We start from the raw sequence: 21,180 nt of genomic DNA on the forward strand, positions 1-21,180 counted from the left end.
GTGTATTGTTGGAAGTGTTCTATGTCTACACTCTCCAAGAAAGTGACCACCAGCCACAGAGGCTACTTTCACTTAATTATAATTAAATAAGATGTAAAATTCAGTTCCTTGGCCACACTTTTCACATTGGACAGAGCAGACATAGAATATTCCCACCATTGCAGAAAGTTCAATTGGATGGTGCCGGGCTAGAGCTAGAACTTGCCAAAGATCGGAGGAAGTGGCATGACTGAACTGAAAATGCGGTATCTGGTTGGTTCTGAGTGAGAAAGTTCACTGGGTGAGTGGGAAGCAAGCTGATCTTTGGAACAGTGACATCACAATGTACAGTTCACAGTGGCTCCAGAGCACCTTGGCTCCAAGGCCTCCCTCCGTAGCCCATATCTAGATTCCTGAAACCTCTCCACATGTAGTTCCTGGAGCTGCTGTCTTACCAAAATGTCAACATCTTCGTCTTCATCTTCTGTCTGGGGCAACCTCATCGAATATCTTTCTCTGAGCTCAGTATGGAATTGGCTACAAGCAACTCTTCTGGGAGAGACTAGTCCCCCTCAGCAAACAAATTTTGGAATACTAGATACTCTTGCTCCAACCGTGCAAGTTATCCTGGGGATTTCCTTTTTGCTTTTGTTGGGAGTAGGAGTATATGCCTTATGGAAACGAAGTGTTCGGTCAATTCAGGTTATACTTTTTTGTTACAGAGGAACTTAAATAGTTATAAATTGGAATTTGGTTAGTTCTCTCCCACATTGATGCTAAGCGTATTTTAAAGACCATGCAGATAAGCAAAGATGAACCCTAATCGCTGAAATTGATTGAAACTAGATTATCCTTAAAAACTTTCACCAATTAGGTTCTGAGCATAAAATGCTCCCTCTCTTGCAGTGTTGTGGCTTGTTTTAGAATAAAACGGATCAAACAAGTTTATAAACTGAGAAGGCAGCTTCATCTCAAACTTACTTGATCACGTTCTCATCTTTGAGTTTCTACTATGTACCAGACACCATGAGGGGTACTTTTTAATAGAATAGGCATTGCAAGGATAATTGGGACCTTGGGTTTGGCCTTCATGTTCTTACTGTGACCTTGTTCTGTACCTGATGTCAAGGCATGTATATTCATTTAGGCATCAATATTTTCATTATTTCTTTGTTTTAACAATATCAGGCTTGGGAGCCTGGGTGGCTCAGTCATTTAAGCACCTGACTTTGGCTCAGGTCATGGTCTTGCAGTTCGTGAGTTTGAACCTCATGTCAGGCTCTCTGCTGTGAGCACAGAGCCCACTTCAGATCCTGTCTCCTCCTCTCTCTGCCTCTTCCTCACTTGCTCACGTGCTTGTGAACACTCTCTCTCTCTCTCTCTCTCTAACACACACACACAAATAAATAAATAAATAAATAAATAAATAAATAAATAAATAAAACATTGGAAAAAAACAATATCAGGCTCAATAAATACACAAGGATTCTTTGGGGGAATAGGAGCATAATTGGCTGAGATTATAAGAAACATTTAGGATTTTATGGGGTGCCTGTGTAGCTGAGTCGGTTAAGCGTCTGACTTTCGCTTAGGTCGTGATCTCACGGTTCGTGGGTTCGAGCCCCGCGTCGGGCTCTGTGCTGACTGCCAGCTCAGAGCCTGGAGCCTGTTTCAGAGTCTGTGACTCCCTGTCTCTCTGACCCTCCCCTGCTCACGCTGTCTCTCTCTCCTAGAAATAAATAAAAACATTTAAAAAAAAAACATTTAGGATTTTACATACTTCTAATCACCAATAATAATAACTTCATAGTTTAATCAACAATAATAGCTATATTTACAATGTAGTCAAAATGCTTTCTCTTTTTTTAATGTTTATTTTTGAGAGAGAGAGAGAGAGATAACAAGTAGGGGAGGGGCAGAGAGAGAGGGAGAGAGAGAATCCCAAACAGGCTCTGCCTGTTAGCACAGAGCCGAGAGGCGGACTCTAATCCACAAACAGTGAGATCTTGACCTGAGCTGAAAGCAAGAGCCTGACGCTTAACCAACTGAGCCACCCAGGATCCCCAACATGTTTTCTTTTTAAGTTTATTTGAGAGAGTGTGTGTGTGTGTGCAAAAGTGTGCTAGGGGGAGGGGCAGAGAGAATGAGAGAATCCCAAGCAGAACCCATGAACCATGAGATCATGATTTGAGCCACAACCAAGAGTCAGACACTTAACTGAGCCACCCAGGTGCCCCTAGTCAAACTACTTTTAGAATCCCAACAATAACATGAAATGGATAGAGGTTATTTTCATATAGAGGTTTTGTTTTCATTATCATCTCCGTTTTGTAGGCAAGCAAACTTGGTTATCACCTAACCAAGTTGACATAAATTGTAAAAACTGGCAAATCTGAGATTTGAACCCAACTTTTAGGATTCTTAGTTCAAATCTCCAAAATCTCATTTAATATAATCTAATTAACGCAAATCCCCAATGGGGATATATGTGTATACACTCACTTCAACTAACTAATAGAAGAATATAAGTAAAAAACACAAACTATTTTCTTTAATTCTGGGTTCTGCTCTTGTTTGGTTAATGTTCAGCTCAATTAGATGAATTCACAGCCCTCCAGACACCTCAGCCAAGAAAAGAGGTAGTAAAACAAGTGGTTAATAGCAAGGGCTCTGGAGTCGGACTGCTGGGCCTCAAATCTCGGGTCCATTACTTGCTGTGTTAGCTGAGAGCAACCAGCCTCCAAAGACCCACTTTCCTTATCTGTACAATGGGTTTGCTAACAGTGCCTCTCTCAGAGTTGTAGTGAGGGTTAAAGGAGATATTGTGTGTGTAAAGCTCAGCACACAGTATGTACTCAATAAACAGGGCCAGTTGTCATAATAAGGAAGAAAGATGATTTTTTTTTTATCTTGACAGGAATCTGCCCTAGATCATTAAATTTTTCTTCCCCCCATGACCAGGAATCTAGTTTTTCAGACCACTGTGTCCTGAGGGAACATACATGGAAGTCAGAATTCCTGGGTTACAGTCCCGGCTCTACCATTTCCAAGTATATGACCTTGGACAACGGCAGAGTCCAAACTGGAAGGTATTTAAATGGCTACCCAGCTCTGGGTTTTTTCTACATAAACAGGTCAGGCATAGGCAAAACACCCTCCTATCACAGATCCCTGCATGTGACAAGATTTTAGCAAATGGCATCTATTATTATCATCTTTACTAATTAAATGCAAATAATCCCTGACTTGCCTATCACTCCATTTTGTGATGAAGATCAAAAGACGAAATAGATGTGAAGATGTTTTGTTAAACAGAAGCCTCGGCATAGGAATGAGGGATTATTGTTACTGTTAGGTTTTTGTTTTGATTTGATTCTGTTAGTAAACTGAAGCATTAGTGTGAATAAACAAGTAACATTCAACTTCTGTTTTATTTTAGAAAATATTGTTGTTTGTAATCACACTCTACAAACTTTACAAGAAGGGCGCAGAATTTTTTCAGGCTTTGCTGGTCAACCCAGAAGGGACCAATCTGCCAATTCAAGACAACAATTTCTTCCTGTCCTTGGGCCTGCAAGAGAGAATTTTGAAAAAACTTCAGATGGTGGAAAACAAAGTGAAGGACCTGGAGGGGATGATCATTTCCCACAAACCTACCACGAAGAGGGATTGCTCCTCTGAGCCCTATTGCAGCTGTTCTGACTGCCAAAGTCCCTTGCCAACCTCAGGGTTTACTTCCACATCTGAAATGTGATGGACTCCACAATGTTTTCCAGAAAAGCACTGTTTTTTCCCTCATGCGTGTGGTGGTGTATCAATAAAGATAGAGAACTATATTGAAATTACCCTGTAAGGACTGGCTCTCTATTCACTAGGGCTCAGCTTCTATTTATGTATGTGGTGGGGTAATGTGGGGTATAGTAGTAGTTAAAAATGTCTCCGAGATAATGATGTCACTTGGTAGGCTGGAGACCATAAACAGGCATATTTCAACAAGGATGGCCAAACTGGAATGTGGGTGGTGGGAAAAGAAGGGAAAGTAGGTCAGAGATACAACCTTGAGCTCCATGCTGAAGAGGTTAGATTGGATACAATAAAAACAGCAAGAAAGTGTTCTTTAAGGGCAATGCTGTAGACTATCCTGTAGAGAGAGGCTGCTTCTTGTGCTGGTCTTTGGTCTCAAGGTAAATAATATGGCCCAGGAGTCTGTCTGCATTAATTACTCAGAGGTAGACAAGGGTGGGGTAGACATAAAGGACACTTTAATTTTATCCAACTTTTATTGATACTTAATCTAGTCTAAGCATTATAACCCATGAGAATCTGTCCTGAGTGCTTCAGGAGCACCCAGTTTGGCTGGTTGGGCAGGTAATTTCAGAACAAGGAGTTCTATATAATATAGTGGGGTCATACCACCTTGAACTTAGCTGAATTCTCCTATGTGAATCCCAGCTGGGCAGGGAGGGAAGGAGGGACCTACCTGCCATTTCACTTGATGGGTGTGCCCCGCCATGGGAAGGATGGCCCACTGGGGGGGATGGTAGTAGATCATCCCTGAGTGGATGAGTCTCAGATTCCACAAGCCTAATAGTGTGTGCATTTTTGCCACAATAAATGTGATTACAGTCACATTTCAAATACTTTGAAACTATCCGCCACCCAAATGAAACATTTCATTTGTGCAAAGAAAGCAGCAGTGATTTATTGCCATCCTGGAGAAAACCTGGCAGTGCTCACATTCAACAGGACACAATATAACAATCTCCCAGGCTGACATCTTCCTGAGGGACTTCCAAGGATATTTTTGATCATGTTTCGTCCAGTGCACTGGTATTAAAATGCAACCTCTGTGTAAGATGAGACTTCACTGTATAGTGTACTCAGTGTAAAAACAGGTTAGTAAATACAGGGTAGAGCCAGGAAAGGCTTTGCAGAAGTGACACCTGAGAAGTCCCATAAAGGGTTACATAGATAATGAGATGGAAGGTATTCCTGCTGGTGAATCACCATGGAGCCATATAAAAAGGAGGATCGCTTGGCTGGAGAAGGAGAATTTTCAGGATGGCTGAAGCACTGGCCGTTTCCTAAGCTACAGTGAAGGGTTTGGGCTTCAGGGTAAGACACACTAACTTCATCCTCAGATAAGCTTCAATTGATGATGTGGTGGGGCGCCTGGGTGGCTCAGTCGGTTAAGCATCCAACTTCGGCTCAGGTCATGATCTCATGGTTCATGGGTTCCAGCCCCGTGTTGGGCTCTGTGCTGACAGCTAGCTTAGAGCCTGGAACCTGTCTTCAGATTCTGTAACTCCCTCTCTCTCTGACCCTCCCCTGCTCATGCTGTCTCTATCTCTCTCTCAAAAATAAATAAAACATTAAAAATTAAAAAAATTTTTTAAAAAATTCATGATGTGGTGAACAGAACAGATGGAAGTTACCAACAGTGTGCACTGTCTGTGAGTGTGGGTGAGAAGTTTGTTCACTACGCTGGTAAGGAGTGCCATGTGATCTTTTAAATAAAGTCAAAGTCTCCAGGCACCTGGCTGAATCTGTCAGTGGAGAGTGTGACTCTTGATATCAATTTCCTGAGTTCGAGTTCCATGTTGGGTAGGAGATTACTTTAAAAATTAAAAAAAAATTTTAAGTCATTATCTCCATTATTTGCACAATCTACATTTAAGTGTCTCCTTACATAGTTCTAGTCATCTTGTTTCAGTTATTTTCTGGGGTATTTCAAAGAAAATGTTAGAAGGGTCCAGAAGAGTAGAGTGATGTCATGTAATAAAGGGCCTTAAAGGTCATATCATATTGTTGGAAATAGGTCATTGTGGGTTTTTAGACAGGGAAGTAAAATAGATTTGGTAGCCCATATGGGAGACAGAATAGAATGATCTGGATGTAAAAGATAAACAGGCTGGCTGCTTCTATGAGGATGCACAGTGTGGTAGAAACTGATGGAGTCACCTTGTTTCTGGCTCTCAGCTCTCCAGAAAGGGAGTGTGAGTCACACCACAATCACAAGAGACTGGTATCAAGTATTCATTCCCAGTGTGGGAAGTGGGTCATTCTTGAGACCAGAGTACTTATGTCCAGGGCATCAGTTAAGGAAATTTGGATGTGTGGTAAGCCGGAAATCAAGGCACCATGGGAAAGGGCTTGAGAGCACTTTATCGTTCAGGTTAGATGGGTAGACCAACTATCCTACCAGTGTCCGCCACTCAGTAGGGAGGAGAATCCTTATCCCCCAAATTCAGCCTGTCTCCTTTAGCAAAACCCTGGTGACAGCCTGTTTTGAGGCTCCCATGTCAGTCTTCATACACACCAACCCTTCTATTTACAAACACTATCTTTCTGCACAGGGTAGCAAATGATTCACTTTCCATAATTCACTTCTCCCTCTGCTGCTACCACCCTAGTCAAAGCGCCCCCCTCATTTCTCACCTGGATTCTCAAAATGGCCTCCTAACTGGACTCCCTTTTTCCATGTGTGTCCCCATTCAATTTACCCTCCACACGGTGGGCAGAAGAGATTTCTCCTCCACTCAGTACCTTCCGTTGGCTTCTTATTTCACTGAGTAGAAGTTCTTATCTAAAGGACCGCATGATGACATGATCTGCCTCTCTCTCCTCTTTCTACACCCTCTTATTCCTCATATATACTAATCATTGTCTGACCTTAGGGCCTCTGCACTTTCCCCAGATACTTATGTGGTTTCTTCTCTTACTTTCTTTGGGCGTATGCTCAAATGTCAATCTGAGAGGTCTTCCTTGCTTATTTTGTATAGAGAAGGTGCCCCTTATGCCAACATAGTATAGCCTCCTTTCCCTGCTTTTTCCTCACCGCACCTGTCACCTCCTTCACTCTACCGTCATGCATTTGCTTATTATCTATCTTCCCCAGCCCACCAAGAATCTAAGCTTCAGGAGAGAAAGGGGTTTTGTCTAGTTCACTGTTATATCCCAGGGACCCAGAACAATGCCTAATACTTAGGAGATATTCAATATTCATTGAATGAATGAGCGAATTCAGGTCTTGACTTTTAGAAACCTCTTACCAGCTTCCTGTTCCCATATCTCTTCAGACACATGGTGACAGATCAGCACTGTGATGCAGTTCTCTCACATTTGGGGAGCTAGTAGCTAGTCTTTGTTTGTTTGTTTTGTTTTGAGGGAGAGAGAGAACAAGCTGGGGAGGAGCAGAGATAGAGGGAGAGAGAAAGAATCCAAAGCAGGCTCCATATTGCCAGCACAGAGCCCAATCTTGGGCTCAAAATCACAAACCATGAGATACGACCTGAGCCGAAATCAAGAGTCAGACACTTAACTGACTGAACAACCCAGGTGCCCCAGAGCTAGTCTTTAAAAGGCAGTTGTTCAGAGCCATATACATTGTTGAAATCTTTACATGACTTTTCTCATTTGATCCTCACAACAGGAGGCAGCAAGTAGTAGTATTCTCATTTCACTGATGAGAAACCAATGCACAGAGAGGTAAAGTAACTTGCTAATATGTGGTGCATCGGTGGCTGGCTCAAGCAGCCTGATTCTAAACCTGTACTCGCTTTAACCATAGCATTTGGTTGGCAGGAGTTTCCGTGAGGCTTTTGGACAAACTGAAGCAGGATGGAGCTGGATGAACCCAGACAGATGAAGAAGACAAGAAAACCAAGGAGGGCATGGCAATGATAGCCCAAGGGAGAGGGAATTCTGAAAAAGTGTTTTATCTCCTCAAACTTTTAAGTTGATAGCTAAAGTTTCCATCACAAATTTAAATGGTTGCAATGAATGTAAACTCTCACAAACGGTAAATAATGACAGTTTAAGATAAAACTGTCAAATCGCTTTTAATAATGTATCCAAAAGACTCTACATACAATTTAATGATCACCATCATCCATTTAAAATTACACAAATGAGCTCTTAAACATTTGATAATTCTATATTGTTCTTTCATCTCTAAGTTACATTTATGTTCTACTCTATAAAATGTTATCCAAAGACAGTAATTTTTACATTTCAGAAACCTGTTACTGATCACTTATTCGTGAAAAAAATATGGATCAAAGGAAGTTAAAAAAATTTTTCCCCGTAATTGTATGGCTTTATGTATTTGAGTTCTTCCGAGCTGAGTAAGCATTATAATTATCTTTAATATACAGCTGCTCAAAATGACATGATTATAAATTTTGTTACTACATAAATAAAAGGTAAAATTCTACTGGAAACATAATCTCAGTGAGATGGATGGGAATTCCCCAGCAATTAATTCATGTATCTAAATGACTGTTTCTTACTGCTAGATTAACAGGGTTCTTGCTTCAATTTTCTTTTTTGTTTTCATAGATACAATGCCAAGAAAGATGACTCACAAGGGAATGCTGGTAATTCTGTTATAGAAATGTCAATCAGTTCTTTGGTTTCCTTCTGACTGATATGCCAAAAGTCAAGTAGTGCTCCTTCCTCAGTGGACAGTTCAATTAGGGTCTACTACTAATTCTGTTAAAAGCACAGCAAAACAAAACAAAACAAACCTGGAAACAATCTAGCAAAAGAATTTGTTATCCACTCATTAGAATCCTTCACTTTCTCAAGTGATTTTTAATTATACTGATTACTTTCTCTTCCAGGCATTTGGGAAGAGTTGGGAAATTCGATATTGTTAATTTCAACACATCTTTAGATTACAATATTACTGCAATTTAAATATATTTTAGTTGCAGCTGCAGATTTAGCTCAATTTATTGTAAATAATAATTATGCAAATTAGCAACGCCAGTCTCTCTGACAAACTAGCTAACCAAATTAGACTTCTCTTTGGGGAGAAAAAAAATTCCCTTTTCAAGTCAAATAAATGTGTTAACAAGCGCCCCGTGGCCACATTTCACTTCTCAATTCCAAGATAAACATGGCACTGAGCTTTGACAGGAGTTTGTCCCTACGGAAAGTAAGGTTCTCTCCGTTCAGGTATTTTTAATCCACGCTTTTGTCGCTTTGTTCCAGGACACTCTCTTAGGCAAGATGCCACCTCCGCCTTCGCTTGCGGTGACAGAGACATCTTTAAACGAAAATCTCATCACTAGCGCCCACTCTCTAACAGGTCTGCACTCGGAACACCCCAACAAGGGCCCAAATCCTGCACGTATAACACCCCTCCAACCCTAAGGTGTCCCGGGCACCCCAAGCCACAGTCTGAACTGCGCCAGGTCAGAAGAAGGACTTCCAGAGCCGGCGAAATCGGCCTCTCTGCGGTTCTTCTCCGCCTCCTCGGGACGGGAGTGGCGGCCCCCTCTGCGTCAGTCCCCGCTCAGCCCCGGCCACCAGTGGGCTTGCGCTGGCCGGGAGAGTCCGGCGCAAGCCGCAGCCCTGCCAGGGCAAGCCCTGAGGCGGGGGATCTCCCTCTCGGGCGAAAGCGACAGCTCCGCCGCGCGGCCGGGCCCAGGAGGGAGGGCGGAACCCTTGGCGGGAAGCCGGCGTGGAAGGGAGGGAGGGGGAAGAATGTTGGTGCAACGCAGCTCAGCGTACTCTGAACGGGCGGCCGAGCTGGGGCTGACGGAGGCCGGAACTCCGCGTGTGGAGTTCGGCCCGCCTCCGGCCGGAAGTGGGGAAGGCGGGATGGTCCTTTTCCGACGGAAAGTGGGAGGCCCTGGGGGCGTCGCCGTGGGGAAGAGTGTCGGTGTAGCGCTGCCGGCTGCGCGTAGGGGTGGGATGGAGGCGGGTGTCGGTGTAGGGGCTCTCGGAAGGGACGGATATCGCTGTGGCACTGCGGGGACGCTGTGAGGGGACTGGTATCGGTGTGGCACCGGTGCACGCCGAAGAAGCCGGCGGAACCGGGTGGCCATGGGGATGTGGGCGTCGCTGGACGCGATGTGGGAGATGCCGGCCGAGAAGCGTATCTTCGGGGCCGTGCTGCTCTTCTCCTGGACGGTGTATCTTTGGGAGACCTTCCTAGCGCAGCGACAGGTGAGCCTAGACGGGGCCCCGGCACCTGGCCAACCCGGCCAGCGTCGGTCTCGACCGGCAAGTCCCTGCATGATTCCTGCGGCGCCAGCACCAGCCCCGACCCTGTGGGTCCCTACTAGGCCTCCTACGTTGGCCCGATGGCGGGCTTGGCCTTGAGGGTATCTGGTGCCTCTGGGAGGTTTTCCGCGACATGATCCTGGGACCCAGGCCGCTTAGGGCCTGGTGAAAGGGAAGACAGGGTTGTCTTGAGTTGACTTGAGTCGTGCCTGGCCCACAGCTTCTTTGGGATCCTCGGGCCCAGACTTAACGTCCTTTATCTTTGGCAGCGACCCATGAGCCTATAAAAGGAAGATGCAACATTTTTACTAATCACAACTTCCCGGTGATGTTCAACCACGGGATTAGGAAACCATTTCCTGAAAATAAAGACTTAACAAATCCTCCTAAGGACCTTCCTCTAAACAACAAAAAACAAACATGTATACAGTAGGTTGTTTTCCCCAAAGAACGTGTTCCTCTTTTTCAGAAAAAGGTCCTTATTATTTTTGTTTAAACAGAGCTGTACAATAGAAAGTGAAAGTTACTTAACAGTTTCCTGGAGATATAATGAACGACCCGCTGTTAGAGATCTGAACTTTTAAATGAGATAGATTTTAAGTTTGTCTGCTTTATTGCAGTCTCTCCCTGCTGATTTGTTTTACCTGCCTTCTCTGTTGTCATTGTGTCAACCTGGTGGCTCTGAGAACCTTTTTAAAAAAAAAATTTTTTTTTTTTAACTACAGGAACTCTTTCTTGAGTATTTCCTCTCCAAACATCTTCTCTCAGGTTACGTTCTACATGAATCTTTAAATTGCAATTTTTAGGGGCCCCTGGGTGGCTCAGTCAGTTGAACATCCGACTTTGGTTCAGGTCATGATCTCATGGTTTGTGAGTTCCAGCCCAGAGTCAGGCTGTCAGCACAGAGCCCGGAGCCTGCTTTGTATTGTGTGTCTCCCTCTCTGCCCCTCCCTTGCTTGCACTCTGTCTCTCTCAAAAATAAATAAAGATTAAAAAAATGTTTTAAAAAAAGGTAATATAGGGGCGCCTGGGTGGCTCAGTCGGTTGAGCGTCAGACTTCGGCTCAGGTCATGATCTCACGGTTGGTGGGTTCAGGCCCTGCTTTGGGCTCTGTGCTGACAGCTCAGAGCCTGGAGCCTGTTTCGGATTCTGTGTCTCCCTCTTTCTCTGACCCTCCCCTGCTCATGCTGTCTCTCTGTCTCTCTCTCTCTCAGAAATAAATAAAACATTAAAAAAAAAGTCTTAGATTATAGAAAAGGAAAAAGAGGTAATCAAAAACAATTTTTAAAAAAGATAATATAAATTGCAGTTTTTAGTTTTTTATCAGTGTCTGAGTTGTGTCTTGATCTCTTTTAGCCCAGGATCTTCTTTTCCTTACTTATTTTTTAAGAATCTTTTGAGTCTTTTTTTTTTTTTTGGTCTTTTTTTAAAGTAATCTCTGTGCCCAACATGGGGCTCAAACTCATGACCCCAAGATCAAGAGTCGCATGCTGTACCAACTGAGCCAGCCAGGTGCCCCCTTGTGCAGGATCTTTAAAGAGGTGTTAAACTGTATAGCATTAAGTTCTCTGACACAGATATCTTTGGATAACTTCATTAGTACTGAATCTTGAGGTCCTAAAGAAGATCCTGTGGATAAAGTAAACACACAGTATATAGTGTCTAAATTGAGAGGGGTATTGAACATCTATCTGTCTTACTTTTATGATAAGCACACTTACAGTAACTACTTTTTGAGAATGTCTCCTTTACTCATTTATGCTTTAATTTTTTTTAATGTTTTTAATTTACTTTTGAGAGAGTGAGAGAGAGCGAGAGCGAGCACAAGTGGGGGAGGGGCAGAGAGAGGAAGACAGAGAATCTGAAGCGGGCTCCAGGCTCTTAACTCTCAGCACAGAGCCTGTTGTGGGCCTTGAGCCCACGAACTGTGAGATCATGACCTATGCGAAGTTATATACTTAACTAACTGAGCCACCCAGACGCCTCCTCAGTTATGCTTTCATGTAATACCTTTTATGGAGGGTTTGGTAAGGTGCCCAGCAACATACAGGGAAGTCATGTGTCATAAAACCATTGTAGGAGATGCTGTCCATTATATTGCTTAGTTTCTGTGCCCTGTATTATGTCCCATGGGCTGAAATTTCCCATTTAGAATTTGGCATAACGATAAAATTTGTCTTTTATTTTTTTAATTTTAGAGATAAGAATGTGTGAGCAGGGGTGGGGGTGGGGGGGAGAGAAGCAAAGGGGATGGACAGAGAACCTTAAGCAGGCTTCATGCCCAGTGCCGAGTTCCACACGGGGCTCGATCCCACTACCCTGGAATCATGACCTGAGCTGAAATCAAAAGTCAAATGCTCAACTGTCTGAGCCCTGCAGGTGCTCTAAGTTTGTCTTTCTTGAGGACCTGATCTGTTTCTATTTGTCATTCCTCAGATTTCTCTGAATTTAGTTTCCAGGACCACGTTTAGTAATTAGCCACAATATCTGTTAATACTTATGGCTAGTATGGCTTCCTTCTCCTTTCCATGAATTTGTTTTCTTTTCCTTTTTTTTATTTTTTATTAAAAAAAATTTTTTTAATGTTTTTATTTGTTTGTGTGTGTGCGAGAGAGAGAGACAACATGAGCAGGGGAGGGTCAGAGAGAGAGGGAGATATAGAATTTGAAACAGACTCCAGGCTCTGAGCTAGCTGTCAGCACAGAGCCTGATGTGGGGCTCGAACCCACAAACCGTGAGATCATGACCTGAGCCGAAGTCGGACGCTTAACTGACTGAGCCACCCAGGCACCTCTGTTTTCTGTATTATATAGGATACATGCTTGTCTTGGAGTGAGTGATACCCTTTGCGATGTACAGTTTGGGTGTACATGTGCAGACTGAAGTGTGACGGCAACCCTGACTTTAATTTTCCCTTGTCAGCTAGCCTCTGATTCTCTTGTTCTGCTTTTACTTTGCAGTGTCAGTTGTCTTAGGGGTCAATGCACTTGCTCAAATGTAATATTTGTGAATAGGTAAAGCAAATTCAGTAGACTTAAGAGACAAGTTAATGCTGTAACCCCTCAGTGTTTGATCATAAATGACTATTGCAATAAATAAGGAAGGTGGTTTGACTGTCTCAAAGTGTTTTCTTCAAAATATTTCAGAGACGGATATATAAAACAACAACTCATGTCCCACTGGAGTTAGGACAGATCATGGATTCAGAAACCTTTGAGAAATCTCGACTGTATCAGCTGGATAAAAGTACTTTCAGCTTCTGGTCAGGACTCTATTCAGAGATTGAAGGCACTGTGAGTAAATTACTTTTCAGAGAGACAACCTATCAAAATGTTTAATACTCTGTAATGTTGGTTTTCATTTTGTATTTTTGTGACACCAAAGAGGGTACCATATCTACAAATCCTAGAATGCTTTTTAACCTTTGTTACCAGTGGTAATGGGTGGGGAGCAGAAGAGACTCACAGAAGAGGTCATGGTTAGTGAGTTGAAGACCATGGCATATGATAACTTATGTCGTAGGTCGGGTATGAAAAAGAACCTTCTATTATAAGATATTAAGATATTCTTTTTTTTTTTTTTTTTTAAGCTTATTTATTTATTTTAGAGAGAGAATCCCAAGCAGGCTCTACATTTGAGGTCAGTGCACAGAGCCTGACACAGGGCTCGAACCCACAGAACAGTGAGATCATGACCTGAGCCAAAATCAAGAGTCGGATGTTAAAGTGACTGAGCCACCCAGGCGCCCCTATAAGATATTTTTGTAGCAGGCCTTCCTTACCTTCTTGCCTCTGTCTTAACTCTCTGACTGCCCTTCACGTTGCAGCCAAAGGAGTCCTGAAGGACAATTTGGGTCACGCTATTCTCCTACTGGCTCACTGTTTCCTTCAGGGTACAGTTCAAACTTTGTGGCATGAGTTTTGGGGGTACTTTCTGACCTGGACATTGCTTGCTTCAGCTTCATCTTTTTATTTGTTCCCCCAAATTCTTTCCCCTTTTTGTCGAGTTTGGTTTCCTGTGACGCTGAGTTTTTTCACATGCTAGTATCTGTCAGGGGTGCTGCCTCTACCAGTCCACTCTCTCGCTGGAGGCTGATTAATCCCCACTCTTCCATTATGTTCCAGCTGAGACCATCTCTTCTAAGAAACAGTTTGAGAGGCACCTGGGTGGCTCAGTCAGTTGAGCCTCCGACTTTGCTCAGGTCATGACCTCACGGTTGGTGAGTTCAAGCCCCGCATCAGGCTGTCTGTTGTCAGCACAGAGCCCACTTTGGATCCTCTCTCTCTGCCCCTCCCCAGCTCGTGCGCTTGCACGTGCTCTCTCTCTCTCAAAAATAAACATTTAGAAAAATTATTTAAAAAATAAAAAAGAAACCGTTTGAAACTTCCCCCTGTCCTCAAGACTGGATAAGGCAGTAGTCTTTCATTATCCCTATCAGTACTTATCATACTATATTGAATTTTCCTGTTTAGTTGAAAGACCAATAGTTGTGTGTGTGTGTGTGTGTGTGTGTGTGTGTGTATGTGTTTTAAAGTATAATTCTTTGTCTTGAGAGAGAGAAAGAAAGAGAAAGGATCCCAAGCAGGCTGTGCACCAGGAGAATGGAGCCTGACATGGGGCTCGAACTCACAAACTATGAGATGATGACCTGAGCTGAAACCAAGAGTCGGATGCTCAACTGACTGAGCCACCCAGGCGCCCCAGACTGATAATTCCTTAAAGAAAGGATACTTCAAGCTCTTGTAATCATTTGCCATCTGGTGATTGGCATAAAATAAGCACATAATCCATATTTCTTCAACGAAACAAGTGACACATCATTTTACTTAGTAAAACAGATCGAGTCTTCCCCCACTTGCTAAAAGAAGACAGGCTGTATAGTGTAGAGCATGTTTCTCAGTCTTTTATTCATGATCATCCCTGACCCTGTATCTTTTTAGACATTGACAAGACATTTTTATTGAGAATTTTATTGAAAAAAAATTTTTTTAATGTTTATTCATTTTTTTCTTAAATAGTTTATCATCAAGTTGGTTTCCATATAACACCCAATGCTCATCCCAACAAGTGCCCTCCTTGTTTATTCATTTTTGAGAGAGACAGAGACAGAGCATGAGTGGGGGAGGGCCAGAGAGAGTGAGACACAGAATCTGAAGCAGACTCCAGGCTCTGAGCTGTGAGCACAGACAGAGGGCAATGCAGGGCTCGAACTCATGAACCGCGAGATCATGACCTGAGCCGATGTTGGATGCCTAACCAACTGAGCCAGCCAGGCGTCCCTAGACACTTTTTCCTTAATCCCCCTCCATGAAATTTTAATACCACAGATACACTGTATATTTGTTTCTGTACTGTATATATGTGTATCTGTGCTTTATAAATAAAACAAGCAAGATTTTTTTTCATTCCCAAACACCAGTTGTTGGTTTTCTCCCTCCAAGAACAATTGAAAGTACATGGTGCAGAGCTTAAGAGCAGACTCTGAACCTAGGTGGCTTGGGTCTGAATCTCAACTCTACCGTACCAGCTATGGGACCTCAAGCAAGTCACCACTTCTGTGCCTCAGTTTTCTCATCTGTTAAAATTGTGTAGTAATAATATTCCTCATTCGTAGTGTTGTTGAGAGGATTTAATGATTAATATGTGTAAGAAGATTAGAACAGTGCCTGATCCATTATCAATGCTCTCTAAGTGTTGGCCATTATTATTTTAATCATCATGATCGTGATTATCATCACTATTCCTCTAGAACTCTTTTAGATCTCTAGTACCACTAAGAGAAAGATTCCAAAATTGAAAATAAATGAGGTCAGCTCCCATAATTGTTTCCTCAGTTAAAGAGAGGAAACCAGCTGTTCAGAGCTTTGTTAAATGATGAAAACACTGTCTAGCTCGTCACAAAATTTCCCTTGACAGTTATGGACTGTGTGATTAGAACCAAATAATTATAAAACTTTCCTGTTTCCTCAGGATGATGTAAAGTAGTGAAAAGTTAAGAAGAAGAGTTAAATCTTGGTATTTTAGAAGAATTAGTACATGATCTGAAAAACAAAATTGATTTGGTTTTTGGGATGTGATGGCAACACTAGTAATTAGTCTTTTCAATATTGAGTTTTTAAATTATATATTTATTTAAAAAATTTTTTTAAATGTTTTCTTTATTTCTGAGAGAGAGACAGCGTGAGCAGGGGAGGGTCAGAGAGAGGGGGAGACACAGAATCTGAAGCAGGCTCCAGGCTCTGAGATGTCAGCACAGAGCCTGACGCGGGGCTTGAACCCACGAACCGTGAGGTCATGCCCTGAGCCGAATTTGGACGCTCATCCGACTGAGCCACCCCAGTGCCCCTTTTAAATTATATTTTTACAAGTCCCAGCCTGGTTTAGTTATGGAGATACTGAAGATTAGTATTGAAACTTGATGCTTTCCAACCAAGCCAGGCTTTACTGTGGATTATGTTTGGCTTTGGTTAGTTTATCTGAAGCATTTCTTTTGTTAGGGTCCAACTATGAAATCAGCCTTCAGAGAGAGAGCTGGAAGTAGAGGTGAATTTAGACACCATTCTCTTTCCTCGCTGATGTTTGATTCTGTGAAGTTCTCTGGCTTACCCCTCACAGGGCCATTAAAAAAGACCGGCAAAACATTTTCAGTCTCTTTTGTTGTCACTGGCAAACAGTTTCAGAAAAGATGGGCAGCAGTTCGGCTGTTACGGTTGGTGAACGTGGGGTGGCGTTGTTTGTTCCAGCAGATGACAGAGACAGGGAAGACACATATAGAATGAGAGCTTTACAGTCTGCAGTGTGTTTGATGTTTACAGCTGTGCTTTGAGGTAGAAAGTACAGGCATTGTTAACCCCCTTTTTTATGGATGAGAAAGTGAAGGCTCGGAGAAATTAAATGGCTTGTCCGTTTAACGGCCAAGTGACAATAGCAAGTGGGGGAAGTAGGTTTCAAACTCTGATCTTCTGAGTCTTTAAACTTACATCGAAGAAACCATTTTTAAAATTCTAGGGACCACATCATAAACGTGCTGAATTTATCCTTGGGGAATTAGTAGCAATGTTTACCATTAGATGGGAAGCACTTTGTGTTACTTTGAATTCCTGTTCTGTTTTTTTTTTGTTTTTAATTTTTTTAATGTTTTATTTATTTCTAGGAGAGAGAGAGAGACAACATGAGCAGGGGAGGGTCAGAGAGAGAGGGAGTCACAGACTGAAGCAGGCTCCAGGCTCTGAGCTGGCAGTCAGCACAGAGCCCGACGCGGGGCTCGAACCCACGAACCGCGAGATCATGACCTGAGCGAAAGTCGGACGCTTAACCGACTAAGCCACCCAGGCGCCCCTGAAATCCTGTTCTGTTTGAAAACAGGTTCACGAATTCCTAATCTGTGTTGGTTAAAATTAATGGGTTTTTATATTTTGGTCACAAAGAACAAGTGCAAAGATTAATTTAAACTTTTTGTTGCTTCCCTTTTTCCTACCTGAAGGAACATAAGCAGAGGCCTTGTATGACACATTCCAGGTGCCACTGTTCACACAGATGTGACAGTGCCCAGAGAGAAGGTGTCCAGCCTTTCTGAGACAGATGCTCCTGGTGCCTTACAGATGTCAGTGAAGAGCCCTGCCAGGAAGCGGAAGGGCTGGGCAGTTGAGGAGGGCAGTGTAGAACGTTCAACTTGCTGCTTCTCCAATTTCTACGGGTTTCTGAGTGAGCACCTTACCCTTCTTGAGCCTCAGCTTTTTCCTCTTTATGATGAGAGGTTGACACATATTAAACCATACCTCACATGGTTTGTGGCAAGGACCGAATAAGGGAGATAATGTAGATGAAGCCCTTAGCACAGTGCTCAGTCAATAGCAGTCACTTCGTCCCTGGGTTTCTTTGGGGAAGTGACTTTAACTTCTAAGTTTCAATTGTCTCATCTATAATGTGGTGATGACTATATGCCTTGCCTGCCTTCCAAGAGTCTAGTGACATCCTGTGTTTAAGAGAGCTGGGGTTTTTGTTGGGCTCATTAGTTCTTGTTCTAAGACATCCCAGCAGCGTGCTCAGGGAGATGATCGATAGGGGGAAACTTCCCTGTTCACTGTGCTTTGTATTTCATTCCCCAAAGTATACTAAACAAGGCCCATGACAGCAGTTTCTAAAAGCATTCAGAGAAGCATTTGAAGTTCATATTAAAACTACCCTTGATATGTACTTAAAAGCTGGACTTTTAATAATAGGTGTTTTAACCTTTCACCAGAAGGCTTATAAATCCTTAATTTTGCATTATTTATTAGGATTAAGAACAGAATGAAAGAAGTGCCATCTCAAGTCAATTAGTTCAACAAGTGGTGCATATACCAGACAGTGGTGCCAAAGCATGTCTTTTGGGAAAACAGGGCTTACATCCGAGATCGAGTTAGGTGAAATAGCTGGACATGGAGTTAAGGGAGCCTTAAGACAGCAACTTATTAAACCAGAGATTTTCAGACTTTGGTGACCGTGCCTGGAAACTGCTGGGTTCTACTTCCAGTTCCCGATTCAGGGGTCGAGCCCGAATATATGCCTTCTTAACACATTCCCAGGTGATGCTGCTGCTGCTATACAGAGACTATATTTGAGATCCATGGTATTAAACCAACATACAGGGAAACATCTGAAAGATGGATGGCACCAAGTGTGGGTGAGATTGAGGGGAACAGGAGCCCTCAAGTACTGCTGATGGGGGTGTAACTTGGTATAAACACTGTAGAAAACAAGCTGATAATAATACCAAATACATTTACAAATCATCGTGGATGGGTCTAAATATACGTAGAGTGTAAAATGCAAGTTGTAGAATAAGTACAATATGATGTCATTTATCTATAGTCTTAAGCGTATATAAACCACTATATTATTTATGGTTACGTATATAAAAATGGAAAGTAGACTGGAGGGCTTCCCTTGAAATTATGATAGTGGCCAAGCCTGTCAAAACCATGATGAATGTGTGTGAACCAATGAGGACGTTGTGCTTCTAACCAACATGTGTGATTGATCGTTGTGTTCCTGAGACTCCATAGAAAGGAAAAATAAATCGATCTCCTCTTCAGTTCCGTACACTTCATATCTATAGTGGGAAGTTGTGTTTTGTAAGCATGCGTTTTTTTCAGATTTTAAGAGCAGCTTGCTCATTCGGATGTCATGGTGATTTGGTGAATACTTTTGTTCACTTTATCTGCCCGAGACAAAGGGTGGTGCCGAGAAGGGGGCCTCCTCCTATGAAACCCTGACTCCTACCTCAAGATTCACCCTTTCCTTCCTTGGGGAAGGCACAGGTATCCCATTCTGTCCCTCAGTTCGGTAAGTGGACCTGACCCTCCACTTATACTGATACTAGTTCTTTGTCCTGACGGATGGGGGCTGTTTCCTTTCAGGCAAAAGCCACTAAAGGAGCCACATAGCCTGGTTCAGATCCCATTTATGGCACTCATTAGCTGTGGGATTTTGGATAAATTGCTTACCTTTTCTAAGCTTAGTCCCTGATCCATAAAGCCCTTTGTGGTCTTTTGGCAAGTTTGTTTGTTTGTTTGTTTGTTTGTTTGTTTGTTTTTACAGCTTTACTTTATAGAGGTATAATTCACATACCATACTAATTTGCCCATATAAAATGTACAGGCACAAATACTTTACCTGTCTAAACCTAGTATCTCAATTGGGTTGTATTCATGTAAATGCATATTTTATCCGAAATAAGCTAGGTCTCTTTTTTTTCCTTCAGAGATAATTATTTTGTCCTTTTTTCTTTTTTTTTTTTATGTTTTATTTATTTTTTGAGAGAGCACAAGTGGGGGAAGGGCAGAAAGAGAGGGGGACAGAGGATCTGAAGCGGGTTCTGCACTGACAGGGTGACAACAGCGAGCCCAATGCACGGCTTGAACTCAAGAACCACGAGACCATGACCTGAACTGAAGTAGGACACTCAACCCAGCTGAGCTACCCAGGCACCCCCTGTCCCTTTTTCTTTATGAAATGTTCTCATCTGATAGTTTCTAGTCTTCAAATTTAACTGAAGTATGTCTTGTTTTATAGCTTATTCTTCTTTTTGGAGGAATTCCTTATCTCTGGAGACTTTCTGGACGGTTCTGTGGCTATGCTGGCTTTGGACCAGAGTATGAGGTATGTGATTCATTAGCATATATTTTTTAGAGTCTTACTTTTTGCTTGGCTAGCTATATATGGAAGTTAATTTTTTGGCTCTGTCTTTAGACTTGCTTCTCTGTTTGTACAATCCTTGTCCACACATGCTCTGTTAGGATAATGCTAGTTATTGCAGCAAACTCCAGAATTTCCATAGCTTATCACAATACTTTATTTCTCAATCACATAATAGCTTCGTGTGAGTATTTTTGGCCGAGTGACATTCTTCTACATGGGAAGCCAGGGACCCAGTCTCTTTTCATCTTATGGCCGTGCCATCTCTTGATTGCCCCAGATTTCTCTGTATCTAGCAGGCAGGTGGAATGAGGGGGTGGAGAAAGCACATCCTCTTCTTAATTCCCTTGGCTCTGTAGTATCCTTTGCATTTATATCTTGTTGGTGAACCAGTCATTTAGCCTCAGATGGAAGGGAGCTGGGAAATGTGCTCTCTAGTTAGGCAGCTATTTCTCAGGAACAACCCATTATAGTGAAAGGGGAAGCATGAATTTTGTTGAACCCACTAAGCAGATACTCTTTACCATATGCAGTTAGCGGATACTTCAAACAAGGGCAGAGAGTGTATCTTCGAGAATCTCCATGGAACTCCTTGAGTTGACTACTCATTCTTATAGAAGTTCCATTCCCTGGGCAAAGTCCTAAGGCTTTGACTCACCCACCTGTGGTGGATGCCAGGACACTGCCTCCTGACTTCTCGTTGGAAATTGCCAAGTCTTTCCCCTCTTTCCTGATTGTTTATTTGAAATGATGGCTCTCTTCTACATGTATAGGTACCTTGGGTTTTAATGCAGCTCATCCTGTGTTCCTTTTCTGTATACCTTTTTCTAAATCAGCCAAACTCTTTGAAAACATGATCTAGTATAAATTTCTCTGTCTTGTCCCAACCAGGCTTGCCATCTTGTCCTCTTTCATTTACAGGGTACTTTCTTCTCTCTCCATGCTTCTGTAAGTTACAAGGATTTCTTCCTCCTTTCCTTGTCTGTCCTGTCCCTTTAGTTTACCTCT

General features: G+C 42.6%; 2 protein-coding genes across 3 annotated transcripts in view; both read left to right on the plus strand.

The window, feature by feature from the left end:
* Positions 1-335: 335 nt before the first annotated feature.
* On the plus strand, positions 336-3,824 carry TMCO2 (transmembrane and coiled-coil domains 2). Of its 2 annotated transcripts, XM_039255958.1 has the most exons (3): positions 336-681; positions 2,941-3,068; positions 3,419-3,484. In XM_039255958.1, the coding sequence occupies exons 1-3, from the start codon at positions 439-441 to the stop codon at positions 3,435-3,437; spliced, it is 390 nt and encodes a 129-aa protein (XP_039111889.1). In that variant the 5' UTR covers positions 336-438; the 3' UTR covers positions 3,438-3,484. The 2 variants fall into 2 exon arrangements, with proteins under 2 accessions (XP_039111889.1, XP_039111888.1); XM_039255957.1 differs by lacking the exon at positions 2,941-3,068 and having other exon boundaries at positions 3,419-3,824.
* Positions 3,825-9,641: 5,817 nt separating this feature from the next.
* Positions 9,642-21,180, plus strand: part of ZMPSTE24 (zinc metallopeptidase STE24) — a 41,285-nt gene continuing 29,746 nt past the window's right edge. Inside the window, 3 exon segments of the mRNA XM_039255953.1 lie at positions 9,642-9,936; positions 13,140-13,286; positions 20,050-20,136. Of these exon segments, the coding sequence (XP_039111884.1) occupies positions 9,814-9,936; positions 13,140-13,286; positions 20,050-20,136 (357 nt within the window). The 5' untranslated portion in view covers positions 9,642-9,813.

The sequence above is a fragment of the Hyaena hyaena genome, unplaced genomic scaffold (genome assembly GCF_003009895.1).
Source record: "Hyaena hyaena isolate Hyena2069 unplaced genomic scaffold, ASM300989v1 scaffold_551, whole genome shotgun sequence".
Classification (NCBI taxonomy): Eukaryota; Metazoa; Chordata; class Mammalia; order Carnivora; family Hyaenidae; genus Hyaena; species Hyaena hyaena.